This window comes from Nicotiana tomentosiformis, chromosome 5 (genome assembly GCF_000390325.3).
Source record: "Nicotiana tomentosiformis chromosome 5, ASM39032v3, whole genome shotgun sequence".
In the NCBI taxonomy this organism is placed as follows: Eukaryota; Viridiplantae; Streptophyta; class Magnoliopsida; order Solanales; family Solanaceae; genus Nicotiana; species Nicotiana tomentosiformis.
In genome coordinates, this window is record NC_090816.1 from 81,198,031 (window position 1) to 81,213,968 (window position 15,938).

Here is a 15,938-nt window from a genome sequence, read left to right on the forward strand (position 1 = left end):
CAAGTGAATAACTCGAACTCACGGCTTCCGATCACCGTCCCGTGAGTTCTTACAAGTATAGAACGACTTACCATGAATTTAAAGCAGAAAAAATGGATGAAAGAGAGCAGTAAACTCACCTTATTTGTTGGATAACTCAGCTCCTATCTTGGTTCTTCAAACTCTAGGTTTTACCTCCAATTAGAACTTGAAATGGAGAGAAAATCAATTAGGGTTTGTGGGAAAGTTTTGGGAGGAATTTTGCAGATCTTATGTCTGGTTATTATGCTCTATTTTAAGTCTAATATATGAAAAAAATAGTCCTTTAAAATTCCTCTTTGGACGACCCGAAATGGCCCATTTTTGGGCTCTCATTTAAGCAAGTAGGTGACACAACTACTTGTCACCTAGCAGCTTGCGCAGTATCGCAACAATAACTATATCTCTCTACTCCGATGTCGTATTGACAAACAGTTTAATGCGTTGGAAAATAGACTCATAGATCTTTAATTTTATTGGTAGAACACCCCATAACTCTAAGTATATTGGGAGAAAATTTCAGTTATATTGGACCCAAAGTTTCAGTAAAACTTATGAATGTAACTTGTGATGACTTTCATCAACTTTTGTTCCACAACTCGCTTGACTTCAAAACATAACACACGGATGTCATACGACTAATATAAATCATAACATAATCTCCTTATCATGTTAATCACCCTAGTCTCACCCCAAAGGTACATGTTATAACATTCCCAACTTGTCGACTTTCGACGAAACATTATTTTATTTAATTGCTTTAGCTTCTGAACTGTCCAACCCTCTTTGTACTTGTTGTTCATGATCTTCAATATTTGTAACCTCAGAGGTAACATGATTAACTTACTTTATATACTTTTAAATATTATCTCATTTTTGGTCCTACATTAGTTTGCTTACGACGCATTTTTACGTACGAAAATATAGGGTGTAACATCACTCCCCCCTTGGGAACATTCGTCCTCGAATGTTTACTCTTAGAGACTTTGGAAAATTTTGCCAAAGTATCCTTCGTACACTAGGTTAAAACCAACCTGCACGTAGCCAGAAACATACTATGCATGCCACATATGGCCAATCTTTATAAATAGCAGCAATTTGCCTCACCGACCGTAAATCATAAATATTGAAAGTGAAAAATAAAAGCTTACCTGATGACCTGCTAGCCTACATAGAGCTATGTTGTAGCGTCCCATCTCGAACCATATCTTCAGTTTGAAATAGGTGGGGGTATTTTTCTATGAGTCACCGGTACCTTTGTCTTTTTTGCTGCTGAAAAAGTTACACCATTAATCTCATTCCCCCAAAAAATTATGTTGATCGTTAGTCGAGGAGGATCTTGTCCTATATTTGAGGGTTCTGCGTTATCCCGGTTGCGGCCATAGTTATTTTTAGCCCCGTCGCTTAAGAATTCTCTAAGATGGTCGTTTTTTAGCAATGTTGCCACCTCCTCATGCAGATGTCAGCAGTTCTCAGTCCGGTGGCCGTTAGTTCCATAATACTCACACAATAGATTAGGATCCCTCTAACTGGGATCGGATCTCATCGGCCTCAAAAATTGTGCTTCCTTAATATTCCTAATTGTCGATACCAGCTCCACCATGCTGATATTGAAATTATAGTCGGATAGTCTTGGTAGGTGGAATCCCGAGATCTTGATATCTCTTTGTCTTGCAATGATCTGTTATTTTGACCATAGTTAGCTCTCTTGTCGGTAGTAAACCTGTCCGCTGACTGGAAACCTCTTCCACATTCTTCGGCCCTTTCGTAGGGCAAAAATCAGCCCTTAGAAGATCGTCGATTTTTGTCGTAATCATCCTTCGACTTCTCCTTATTCTTTTCTCTATCCCGACCTTTGGTTGATGCAGGGAAACCAAGATGGTCGTCTTCTATTATTATATTTAATTCATAGTGATTGTGGACATCTACTCATGTAGTTTCCTGGTACTCGAGCAAGCTTTCTTTCAATTTTTGGGAAGTGTCAGAGCTCCTTGGGTTCAGCCCCTTAGTAAATTCCTCAGCTGCCCATTCATCTGGCACTGTAGGTAGCAGTATCCTTTCCTTATGAAACCTGGTCATGAACTCTCATAGCAATTCAGACTCTCCTTGCGCAATTTTGAATATATTTCCATTTCAGGCCTGTACTTTCCTGGCTCGGCATGGGCCTTGATGAAAGAATTCGCGAGCATCTCAAAGGAATCTATTGAGTGCTCAGGTATAAGTGAATACCATGTTAGGTCCCCCTTCATGAGGGTTTCCCAGAACTTCTTCAGCAGGACTGACTTAATCTCGTGCCGAGCTAGGTCGTTTCTTTTCACCACCATTGTGTAGGTGGTGATGTGCTCCTAAGGATCCGAAGTCCCATCATATTTTGGTACATCTGGCATTTTGATCCACTTTGTGATTAACTCTGGTGTCGCGCTCTGTTTAAACGGCAACTAGGTGTATTTCTTTGAGTTCGGTCCTTTCAACACTGGCAGTGCGCCCGAAATTTGGTCCATTCAGGCATTTATTTACCTCATAAACCGCATGAGCTCGATTTTAAAGGGATCATTCCCGTTGTTGTTACCAGATCCGCTGTCGTTTCCTCTAGCCTCGTCGAAGCTGACTTCACCCCTCGGGTTGCTGTTATCAACCCTTTGTGTTGTTTGATTTGCAGGAGCGCCAGTAGGAACTGGACCTCTTCCATTCGCATTGTTGCAGGCACCCGACAATGATTGCCTCAATTCTGTCATAACTTGGTCTTGTCGTGAGAGATGGCCCGTGATGGCATTTTGTTGTTCTATTAAGATCCTTATTGTTTCTGCAATATGCTCGTCTTCGATATCATTAGGAGTCGCCTAACGTATGTGTCATGGATATTACCCGCCAGGACCAGTGTGGCTATGTCCTCCTCGTATCGGGTGTCACTGATCAAATCTTCATCTTGAGGCAGATTTCCTTGTGCCTCAATATTGTGTGCGATGTTGACATCGTTATCTGCCATATTTTACGATTTTTTTGCTAAGAAACAAAGAATTAAACAGATTAGTAATAGATGCAAGGATCAACTCAATTACGCAACTATATAATCCCTACGGTGGGCGCCAAACTGTTTACCCGTAAAACAGTACAGTTGAATTTATAACGTGGTTTATAGACAAGCGAATTGATTTGATCCCAAAATAATAAATAAATTAAATAAAATATAAGACTTAACGTTGAAATCGAGATAAGATAGCAAACAGCTTGGTTCCGGGAGCAAGGCTTCCGAAGACAACAATAAAAATATCAATAGGCTGAAAATAAAGTATTATTGAGCTTAGAAATATGTGTAGCATAAGTTTGTCAAAAATTTCCTGTCTTACAATGGCTGTTGAAGTCACTATTTATAGCTACATCTAGGGAACAAGGTCCTCGGATCAAACCCCTCTTAAATAACAGTTATGGAGGCCATTGATGAATGTGTAACGACAGGCTATGAATGCCAAAATTCTCTGTAACGGATTGTGTATTTAATACTGAGGAATATTCTTCATTGAATGTCATCGGGTGGCAAATATTCGTTTGTCCTCGTTAGCATTATTCCTTTCGGGGTCTGCCCGGTGCCAACTGAATCTGTTGTTCCCGGTCTTGGTTTTCACTTATCTCATTTTTCGTCTGTCTCCGGTTCAACGTATCGCTCTATTACTCGAGTATTTAATATGAACCGATTTTACCCTATATAATCTTTAATAACTACGACAAATAAAATGGATCCAAAGGAGTAATAGTATTTGGAACTTAATTTCCAATAATGTGAGAAAAATACTTTTTACTCAAGAGACTACCTCATTTATTTTTTTTAAGATTAAGACATCTGAATCTGAATACACATCTGAATATCAAGATATGTATTAAGCATCTGAATATCAAGATGTGTATTAAGATTAAGACATCTGAACATTAAAATATGTTTTAAGATCTGAATACTAAATGATTAAGACTGTTTGTTTTTTAAACATCTGAATATATAGAATTTATCTTTATTTAAAAATTAATAAACGTAAATTATATATATATATATATACACACACACACACACACACATCTGAATATATAGAATTTATTTTTATTTAAAAATTAATAAATATAAATTCAAATAAAATACTAATTAATCTAGTAACCAAAATCACCACCAAAATAATATATATATATATATATATATATATATATATATATATATATATATATATATATATATATATATGTTTTTGTGTGTGTGTGTGTGTGAGAGAGAGAGAGAGAGAGAGAGAGAGAGATAATTGGTGATTGTGATGACTAACAGAGGTGTTTGTGAGTGTTGACCAGAGGCGGTGGTTGGTGGTGATTTTGGTTGATGGTGGTGGTTCTGGGTAGTAGCTAATGGTGATTGGTAGCGATAGCGATTATGGTTCAGGATGGTGGTGGTGGGTGGTGATAGTTAATAATGATGGGTGGTGGTGGTGGTTGTAGTTGTGGTTGTGATTGAGGAAGGTGATAGTGGTAGTGATAGTTTATAATGGTGGACAGTGCCAGCTATGGTTATTGATGGTTGTGGTAGTTGAGGTGGGTGAGTGTATGGTTGTGGTTGTGGATGATGGTGGGGTGGTGGGGGTGATGGGTAGTGGTAGTGGTGGCGGCTATGATTGAGGATGGTGGTGGTTGTAGTTGATAATGGTAGACGGTTGCAGCAGTTAGTAATGAATGTGGATGATAGCATCTTAATGAAATTAAGTCTTTATTATAGATCTTAATTATACGGACCTATTCAGACCCATTAAGTGGTTGTGAAATAAAAAAACTAACACACTTAATGATTAAGATCTGAATGATTAAAATTCAGACTTTAAAAATAAATACACTTAATGTATGAGATCTGAATGATTAAGATTCAGACCTCTATTAAGTGCAAATAAATAGGCCTCTTTTTGTTGGAATTATACTTGTCTTTTAGTGGGTTTTCAATTAATGTGGAGATAAAAAAGGAAAAATGATATAACACATTCCACATTCCGTTGGCCCTCCTCCACGGCTTCCGGCATCTATAGCTTAAGCCCTAAACCAACGTCCCATCTTCATCACTTTTTTTTTTTATATGAAAGGATGTCACTATTCTCAAGTAACTCTATTACTTAGAGTACTTTCTTGGCCTACTATTATTATCATTTTTGTTTTGAAGTGCATCCACATTATTCAACTAACATTGAATCAAATATGAGAAATATTAGTTGAATAATTGAGATAATTGTAACTTTAAACTAAATTTAAAAATTTTAAGAAGAATTTTGCTCCTTTTTTCAACAGATTTTAAAATAAATATTGTGTTAAAAATATTTTTTTTTTTTACAGATTTTAATTTTAAAAAAAATGATAACTCTAATATATATAAATATATGCAGAGGAGTAAAAATATATTCCAAGACAAATTTCTTTCTTTTATTATTGTTATGTCTTTCTCCTAAAATCCAATTTCTTTCGTAAACATTGTAATGTGGCTGATGTTTCTAATTTTTTTCGTCGGCAAATTATCTGACTTTGGTATCGTCTGCTTGTGTTGTAGTTGTTGCAATGCCTTCAAAAGGCTTGAATTTGACAAGGCTTTGTACGGAAGAGGAAGAAAATGAGTCAAGTGGAGAAATTTGATGCAACCATGGCTATGTGCTGCATTTGTTAACAACTTGGATCCCTCGGAACCCAGGAAGAAGATATTGGGTTTGTCCATACTATAGGGTAAATAATAGTAAAAATTCTTTTGATAATTAAGTTGTGAGAATTTATCATTGATTAATTTTCTTTTATTATTCATCTTAGGGTCCACGATCTTGTGATTTTTGGGTTTGAAAGGATTCCGAAATTGATCCCAGGTCCAAATTTGTTATTCCAAAACTGCTTGACAAAATGGGTGAATTTGAGACTACATTAGAAGGTTTTGAAAATCTTGCCAAGCCGAGGTCAGCTTTAAAGGTTGAAAACACCATAGAAGGGGAAAAGATGAAGAAGATTGAGGCTCAATTGGTGAAATTGCAAGTTGATATGGAGAAGATGAAAGAGAAGGAAAAGAAGTGGAAGAGCAAACTGGCTAGGTCCAAGGCTAGGAAAAATATACTTTGGTTCATTATATTGGGGATGTGTATTATACTTGTTGCTTGTAGGTATCCAGGAATGTCATTGAAAGAAGATGCAATAAGGTTGCCATTTTGAATCTAATTTTGTCATCTCAATACGTATGTAGTTGTTGCTTGTAGGTATCATTTTGTATGTTTGTAATGGACCTTTCATTTGAATGTAATGAACCTTCCAATGGAATGTAATGAAGTGTTGTTTTTACATTTTGAAATATTGTAGGTATGTTCTTGTTGTTTCTTTGTATGCCCAGAACTTGGCAATCAATCAAGCGTGTATCTTCATACATCTATTTTTAGTGTTTAATCACAATAATAGACAGACAAGAGACTTAATACGGCAGCTCCATAAACTGTATAAAAATACATATTTGATCTCATTGACCTAAAAGAAACAGACCTAATAAACAGTCACAAAATGAGATAACAAAACATCTATTTGTTCTCATTGTAACAATAGCAAAACAGATACCATAAGATAACAAAATGAGAAATGCAGTCTATAGCTGCCTAAAAATCCTTATCATAATACAAAATTTCAGTCTATAGCTTCCTAAGATTTTATCATAATGCAGTCTATTGCAGTCATCCACAAAACAGTATCTTGATCAATTGGGTAGTTTTGCAGTGGTGCTTTCCTGGCTAAACTTAGCAGCCCAAGCCCTTATTTGAATGAGTTTCTTGCCTCTCAATTGTTGAAGTTGCCTTGATCTCACAGCTTCTTTGCCTTTCCATTTAACATCTATTGTTGGTTGATGGCATAGATCTTCAGTTACTTTTGCTGAAGACCTCACATTCTTAAAGTTTGTAGATGGCATTCTAGGCTGCCAAAATCCAACAGAAAATCAGAGAATGGATTCGCCTAAATATGAGAGGTAGTGTTAAAACTTACATTTTGAATTTTAAAGCCACTTTGAGTGAGTAAAACTCCCATCCCAACCATCCTTGGCATGTTATATTGTGTTCTTACATCACTGCTAGTACCAACATCCTACATCAACCAATTAAAAGTAAGAATCTGTTAATGATTTAAAAAAGAGAAAGATGACATTAAAGGGAAGAAATTCACCTTTTTCTTTAGAACATTTTGGCATACCCCTTTCTCTTCTAGTACTTTGCTTTGGTGGTTTTGAACTACCAATACATGCAGGTACAAAACTTGCTGAAGTAGCAATAGTATTACTTCCAGCGGCTTTATGGCATCCCCTCTTGTTATGACCCTTGTTATGACAATTGATACATGTCATTTCCACTCCACTTTTGGACAATTTTCCTGTCTTATTTTCACCTAGCTCTTTTCTTCTAACCTTTTTTGGCCTGCCTGGCATCTTCTTGACATGAGGTGGTATAATAGTTGGGTTTTGTGACTCTGGCCACATATTCATACCCAAAATAGGCTGAAGAAAGTAACTGTATATTTTCGTGTAAGTGGCATTACTGTACCAGTAAGAAATATAGTTCAAAGGCTCCAAATATTTATAATGCAGGGAAGCAACTGCATGAGCACATGGTATGCCTTTTAACATCCAAGCTCTGTAGGTGTATGATTGCATGTTGATGTCCACTAGATGCTTTACTTCACTTCACTTGCACCTGATCCTTGCTTCACTTCAAATCCAAACTCATTATTCCATAAAATGTTACATTTCATTGATCTTTCTGTGTTCTCTTCCAAGACTTTCATGGTCATTGGTGAAAAATCAGTAATCCAAGTATTTTCAAACTGTCTAAGTTGACCTATTTTGTTCATCATCTTCACCCTTATTTCTTCAAGCATTGTCACTATAGTCTTCTGCCTTGCTGCGAAAATCCAAGCATTGAAATATACTGTCATATTATTGTCAACACTGTCACACTTGCAGAATGTGTTGAAATACACCTTGCTCCATCTTTCTATGGTAGTACAACAGTTCATCAACTATCTTATTACCTAATTTCTTCATTTTATCCAGATTTTCTTTAACTCCCACTCATAGGTAGACCTTGCACACCTCCAGAAGCAGTTCCTTCTCTCTATGCCCTTAAATTTCTTAGACCAGTTAGCTAGGATGTGCTTTGCACACATCATATACTCAGAATTTAGAAGTAGATATATTATAGCATTCTCATGCCCCTGCAAAATGAACAATGATAGTTAGTTTTAAGTTAAATAGCAGTAGAAAAATAACAATAAACTACAAGTACTTACCTTTTGCATGTCTGTTATAATGGACAGATTTGTACCATCTCCAAGTTGAAGAACGTCCTTTAAAAGGTTGAAACATCACCTCCAAGTGTGCATATTTTCAGTCTCAACAACATCCAAAGCAAGTGGAAGCATCTGATTATTTTCATCTTTGCAAACTGCTACAAGTAGTTGGCCTCTACATACCCCTTTTAAAAAATATCCATCCAACCCAATGCATGGCCTACAACCAGCCAAGTATAACTTCTTCATTGCATCAAAACAAATATAGAACCCAACAAATATTTTTTTCCCACCTTCAAAAGTTTTATCACTAAGCTTCACTACACATGTACTCCCTAGAATAGATCTAAGAAACTCATCCCTATAATCTAATATTCTGCCATACTCCAGTTTATGATCACCCATTATCTCATTCAATATACTATTTTTTGCCCTCCTACAAATAGTCCTCCCAACATACAATCCCAAGTTATTTTCTAATCAACTCCTGAAACTTGAAAATTCTAATGTTAGGTTATTATTTTATCCTCTCATTGAACCTTTTGGCTAAGAACTTTGAATTACATAGCTTGTTTCTGCTAGTAGGGTCACATTTATGAACTGGATTGTAGTTCTTGATTATAAAATCCTTAGTCCTAGAATCATAACTAGCAACTAGAAACCAAAGACAGGATGCCTTCTTGCACTTAACCCTCACCCTTGTAGGCTCATTTACATATTTTTATATAGAAACCTTTTGTTGAACAGCATATTTAGTTACAGCTTCTCTGAAATCTCTCCCACTTACAAATGTAAGTCCAGTTTTCCAAATTATTTTCTTGCCAGTCTTGTCAAAGATTACTCTTCTTTTAGTCTTTCTTCTTCTAGATTTAACTTTCTATTGAGCATCCCCTTCACCTTCATCATCAACATCATCTGGATCTGTCTCAAAGCTAACAGCTTCATCTGAATGGTAATAAGGCTCACCACCACCTATCTTACCTTCCAAACTCTTCTTTTTCCTAGATTCATATTCATCATACCCCACATTTGGCCATCTCTTACCTAGTTTAATATGTTCTTGTTCAGGAGTATTTTTTTCCCTCTTCCTTCTCTTTACAATCCTTTTTTCTTCCCTAAATGCCCTATACTCCTCATGTGTATCACTGCCATAATTAACTTCTCCTTCTTCAAATAATTCCTCATACTCTGAATCTGAGCTATTATCAGTACTGCTGCTAGATTCAGATGAGGAGTTTGAACTATATCAGTAGTAACAGTTGTAGGCACACTGTTATTGGCACTATTTTCAGCAACATTGGATGCCTTTTAAGAAGTTCTCAAACCCTCACAGCCCCCCAAATCTTGACCAGATTACTTCTCAAAAGTAACATTACTATCACCCCCACTTGGTTGACATATCTAATAGAGGGGGACCACTAAGGGGGGATCACTACAATATCATCAACCATGTGATCTACATATACCTCCAAAATATCCCCACTTTTAACTCTTCACAAATACCCATAAGGTCCCTATCAACCTTAATTACTACTAAACCAGGACAATTAGTTGCTCTGACATAAATAACAGCAGAAGAACTATTGGAACCAAACTCTTTCACATAACCTAGAAACTCAAAATACGAGAACATATCAACATCGACATCAACACAATCAATAATCATCCCACCAACATAATCCTCCATTGAAAAGGAATGTAACTTATCCATGGAGATTTTTTCACCATGAAAAAACCTTAGTGTAACAAGTACAAAAGACATTGAAATACCTGAATATAGAATAAAATAAACTAATTAAGGATTAACAGTTAATATTAGACCCCGACATAACAAGTGAGAACACATGCAACAAGAAAAAACTGAATTTGGTTATTATTATGCCTTAAAATTGTATTTCTGTTACTGGATTTTACAATGCAAAAGTTACAGTGAAGAAATTTGAAGCAAGTTCAAAATCCTAGTTACGGACGATATTAAACAAATAAAAATAGAGATACAAGTTTCGTGTTGATGAGAGAAAAGGATAAGGTTGACGGATTTACCTCCAAACGTAGTAATGTTTCCACAGATAATTCAACTTCAATGTTTGAGCTTGAATCTTCAAAGAACTTCGGCTTCGAACGGGTCTTCCTCCAACTCGTCAGGAACTTTAAATAACAATGAAATCGAAGGATTTTGCAACCGGTCACTTCAATTTTGTTCAGGCAAATCGATTTTGGTGTGGCAAGAAGAATTTTCAATGTTTGGGCATTAGGGTTCTTCAATTTGAGAATTTTTAACTGATGGGGTGAATAAGGCTCGTTTAGAGACTATTATTTTTATTTACTAGATATTTTTATTATGTGGCTTACTAATAAAGCGTGTGTTTCCCACTCAAATTAATAGTTGGGCCGGAGCTTAGGAGGGAGTAAATAAATACAATTATTTTAATAATAGTAGGGTGTTAGGACACCAGTAAAATTTAGGTGTGTAAATAATTTTCTCCGACAAGTTGAATTGGGGTTTTTATGCATTTTTATTATCTTACTTCTTTAAGATTTCTTTTCGTCTCCGACAAATACACTATAAACTTTTTAAAAAATGCTCTAGCAAGTAATATTCTGGCAATCTTAATTTTTCTCTTTTTTTCTTTTGGTCACACTCCTAATTTGCTAACCTTTTGAACTACTCTAGTAGGAAATAATAGTTTCAAGCACCTCCCTTCATTTTTGTCTTTATAACGGTAATTTGCCCGGTAGTTAGAGATATTGCATTTCACCTCCCATCTTTTGCTTTTCTTGTAACATTCCAAAGTTTCTCTTTAGTGACATTCATTACGAAATATTGTAAATCTTTAACCAAATTTCCCCTCAAATGCAGTAGCTGAGTTGAATTTAAGACTTGTTTGATTATAAAAAAATATTAAAATAAGTGAGTTAAATATAATATCTCAAACTATAAGGAAACCAAGTGTTACAAAACAAATTTGAATAAAGGTCTCTCAAATTATTTCCTATTTTATGGAGTATAATTTTGGTATATTATACTCCCTCATAAACTTGTGACTTAAAATAAGGAAAATAATACAATAGAAGGGAATCCCAGCTTTCCCGAATTGCCAAATCAGCTGTCACTGACTCATATATAGATCGTCAAAATGATCGTTTATAGATCGTCACGTCCTAGTCAAAATCTTCACTTCTAACCCACCGTGACATTATTATATAGTATCTCAATTCTCAATCAAGTAGTAGTTCCCATTTTTGTTTTCGTTTCTGTTTAGACTATTATTATCTTGATCTATTGGAGTACTACTTTTTGCTTTCTGGGTGTTGGCCATGAATGCTCTTGCAGCCACCAACCGTAACTTTCGCCAGGCAGCTCGCATTCTTGGATTGGACTCCAAACTTGAGAAGAGTCTTTTAATCCCTTTCAGAGAAATTAAGGTTACTGATCATTATTTATAAATTTTCTATCTTTCTTGTGCGATCGATTTCATGTTACTATTGATTCTTTTTAAGACGGCTAGCAATTTTTCTTTTTCTCTCTGAATTTTCATGAGAGGTTGATTATTATTATTTTGTGTGTGTTTGATCAGGTGGAATGCACAATTCCCAAGGATGATGGAACATTAGTGTCCTATGTTGGATTCAGAGTGCAACATGATAATGCTCGGGGTCCTATGAAAGGGGGAATCAGATACCATCCTGAGGTTATTTTTATTTGCTTTTGATATTTGGTCTTTTTGTAATTTATGTCTTCGTGTAGATAGCAATTCAATAATTTCACTTTTAAAAGCTTTCAGTTATGTCAAAACTGAGGTTGTATAAACTCTTTGCTTTTGCTTGGTAAAGACTGGTATTCTGAGAAAGATATCAGATGCCAACCTAGAGGTTTCAATGCATGCTAAGACGAATAGATGTTCCACTGTAATCATCAGTTATGTAACATAGACTAGTGGTATAAGATTGTATTATTTCTTTGGTTGTGCATTAAAGAGCCGTTCCGTGTTTTAGGGAGTCTTAATTCAGTTTATAAAACTGTTGGATTGTCTTTTTGGGGGGACTGGAAAGTCAATGACGTTAGGTTCCCGCGCTTATATGTAATTTAACAAGGGTGAGTAGACTTCTTTTGGCGCCTACCGTACAGTACAAATTACCCAAGATCAGGATAGCTAAAACGGTGGTATTAAATGAGTACCAGATTCCGATCAAATTAATTCCAATTAGTACTCATCTTTTAACCAAAATCTGTTCTGTTAAGCCTCGCCAAAAATGTATATATGTGTCGTTTGAAAGAATATTATGATGCATCGACCATTCATGTGCATGTTATCCATGATCATAGCATAAGAGATCTGTAATTCCACGAAACTTTTTACATAATGTGTCAGGTCAAATCCTTCAGGTGTTTCAAGCATGAAATATTGGCTTTGTCCATAATAAAGATAGAAAAAGAAGAAAGCATTGGCCTTATATATTTAGATAGAAATTTATTGTTTGGAGGTTTCAACTCATCCTTTTAGATTTTATAGCATCTGGGTTATTTAACTATTGACGAACACGAGTAGGTTTGTATACCTACCTTATTTAGCTTTCATGTATTTGTTTAACATCTATGGACAAATTTTTCTGCTCAAGGAATTACTTTATGTGTACGATCTGCTAGATCACGGTCAAGTTTTCCATTGTTATATGACTAGATCTTCACTAGTCTTTTTCTATCCAATTCTTGTATCTCAATGCTAAAATTTCATAACATGGTCTTAATTATTCAATTCTCCTAAATTTGCTGGTACTGTATATTCAAGTGTTTGCTGCTTCTGGCACTGGACTTGGTACTGAGATATATTGTTAATTTCTTTTGCAAGGTTGACCTTGACGAAGTAAATGCCCTTGCTCAACTAATGACTTGGAAGACTGCTGTAGCAGATATTCCATATGGAGGAGCTAAGGGTGGAATTGGCTGCAAACCAAAAGATCTAAGCAAGAGTGAGTTGGAGCGCCTTACACGTGTTTTCACGCAGAAAATTCATGATCTTATTGGAATTAATACGGATGTCCCTGCACCTGATATGGGCACTAATGCCCAGGTTAGTAATATAGGTCATTATCTCAAATATTCTTCTCTGTGGAACTACAGAGTAGTTGCGAACAAATAGGCTTATTGGTACTTTGTATATACAGACTATGGCCTGGATTTTGGATGAGTATTCAAAGTTTCATGGTCACTCACCTGCAATTGTGACTGGAAAACCGATTGTAAGTTCTTGCAACATATTTTTAAAGTCCTATCTGCTACATTTTGGACTTATCCAATTTGGTTAAAATTATGAGTTTTCGTTCAATTCACTGAAGTACCCTGTTTCATCTTCTGTCATAGGATCTTGGCGGTTCATTGGGTAGGGAAGCTGCAACTGGGCGTGGTGTCGTTTATGCTACAGAAGCTTTACTTGCTGAATATGGAAAGAATATTAAGGATTTGACTTTTGCAATTCAGGTAAAATTTCGGACTTGTTCAATTCCAGCACACTCCATTGTGTTCGTCTGCTCGCTATTTCACAAAATTCACTCAAAATGACTGTTATAATCTTATATTTGTATTTCTTAGGGTTTTGGAAACGTGGGAGCATGGGCAGCAAAGCTTATTCATGAGAGAGGTGGCAAGGTAATTGCAGTGAGTGATATAACTGGAGCAGTCAAGAATCCCAATGGGCTTGATATACCCGCTTTGCTTAATCACAAAGAAGCAACAGGGAAGCTGATCGACTTTTGTGGTGGGGATGTGATGAATTCAGATGAAGTGCTTACACATGAATGTGATGTTCTCATACCTTGCGCTTTGGGAGGAGTTTTGAACAGGTTTAGACCCTTAAATTACATTTGAAATTTTTGGTCCTTATATGCTGCGAATATAAAGTAAAGTTCACAAAAGTAATTGATTGTATAAGCCCTTAATAGGTTTTATTTTTTAACTTTTTGTTACTATGGAAAAGATGATTAATTTTTTCCTGTGTTCAATTTACATGATACACGTGAGCACCAATAATAAACCTTCTCTTATTTTCTGTTATGAGATTATGTGGAGAAGAAAGTCTTTACTGTGTGAATTTTTTCCTATATTCTGTCTTTATTACTAAACCATATATAGCTATTTATTATACATACGTCTAATTTTGTCCTGTGTGAATCTGTTTCTTTCTCTGAAGAGAAAATGCTGATAATGTCAAGGCTAAGTTCATCATAGAAGCAGCAAATCATCCTACTGATCCAGAAGCTGATGAGGTAACCACTTTTCCAGGTTTTCTAGCCATTTGACTACTAGGATTACCGTTTTTTGACAGATAACTGTCTTCTGCAGATTTTGTCTAAAAAGGGAATTGTAATACTTCCCGACATATATGCCAATGCTGGAGGTGTGACAGTCAGTTATTTTGAGTGGGTTCAGGTAATATCATATATCTTTGACATTGACACCCCATATATCTATTTTCATTACATTGGAAAGATCATAAAGGTTTTATTCTGACCATCGTTTTAAGTTAAGTGCAATTTTCTGAAGAATAAATAAGTTTTTGAGTTCTTCAGCCTTCATCATGCCATATAGTTTTCCTCTGAAATCAGTTTCTGAAGACATAAGACAAACCTCGAATTCGTGTAGATTGGATTATTGTAAGTATCTAGGTTGAAATTTTCTGGTCAATGTCTTCACAAGTTCTTCTACACTGCCTCCAGAAGGCGCATGCAATTTTCTTAAACTCAGTCCTATCTTAATAGCTATTAAAAATGTACTTTGGCAACTCTTTTCTTGTGTCTGAAAGTTGAGAAGAAAATTGAAATCTCAATATCAATTTAGTTCAACTGTGCATTTTAATTGTTCTGAATATATTCTTTTTTCATGTGCAGAATATTCAAGGTTTTATGTGGGATGAGGAGAAGGTTAACAGGGAGCTTAGAAAATACATGACAAAAGCCTTCCATAACCTGAAAAACATGTGTCAGTTGCACAATTGCAATCTTCGGATGGGTGCCTTCACACTTGGCGTGAATCGTGTTGCACGTGCGACAACATTAAGAGGTTGGGAGGCGTAACTATATTCGCCTCTTTTGTGGCACTACATACTCCCTTTCTACAGATAAAAATTTATGGTCTTTTTCTGCTGCATAAACTGAGCCATTTTAAACATGTGGGACATTCATCAACAAATAAAACAGCCTTGCTTCATCAATTGTCCTGGCATTCAGTAATCTCTCTTCTCATATTTTTTTCTATAACATCGAGAAGCATGTGCTAGATATTGAAGGGAAGATAGATAATATACTTATGGATGTATGTATATTAATTCTAGTAGTAGCAGAGTGGTAGCGAATGGAAGTGGGAGTTGTTCTACTGTATGACAACCACCCTGCTTCCATCTTACGCATGCAATGCGATGCAGATGGTTTAGGATGTAGATCCTTGCCATTGTTAATGATTTAGGGAAATGAAGGGTCAAGATCCATCGGAAAAAAATTCGATGTTGTGCTCGTGGTGAAGTGGACATCTGATCCTTGTTGCCACTGTGATGAACCCAAGTGTATAGTACTCTGTCATTTTCCAGCATGGTAGATGTCTATTAGGTTATGCTACA

The 15,938-nt window shown here is 35.9% G+C and overlaps 1 protein-coding gene and 1 long non-coding RNA gene across 2 annotated transcripts; both read left to right on the top strand.

Moving 5' to 3' along the window:
• Positions 1-5,453: 5,453 nt before the first annotated feature.
• LOC138891809 (uncharacterized) lies at positions 5,454-6,324 on the top strand. The gene is made up of 2 exons (XR_011408138.1): positions 5,454-5,748; positions 5,830-6,324. It is a non-coding gene; the product is annotated as an uncharacterized lncRNA (long non-coding RNA).
• Positions 6,325-11,462: 5,138 nt separating this feature from the next.
• LOC104118661 (glutamate dehydrogenase A) lies at positions 11,463-15,536 on the top strand. Its single transcript, XM_009629961.4, has 9 exons — positions 11,463-11,754; positions 11,907-12,020; positions 13,179-13,400; positions 13,495-13,569; positions 13,691-13,807; positions 13,919-14,169; positions 14,517-14,592; positions 14,669-14,755; positions 15,214-15,536. The coding sequence occupies exons 1-9, from the start codon at positions 11,647-11,649 to the stop codon at positions 15,397-15,399; spliced, it is 1,236 nt and encodes a 411-aa protein (XP_009628256.1). The 5' UTR covers positions 11,463-11,646; the 3' UTR covers positions 15,400-15,536.
• The last annotated feature ends 402 nt before the right edge of the window (positions 15,537-15,938 follow it).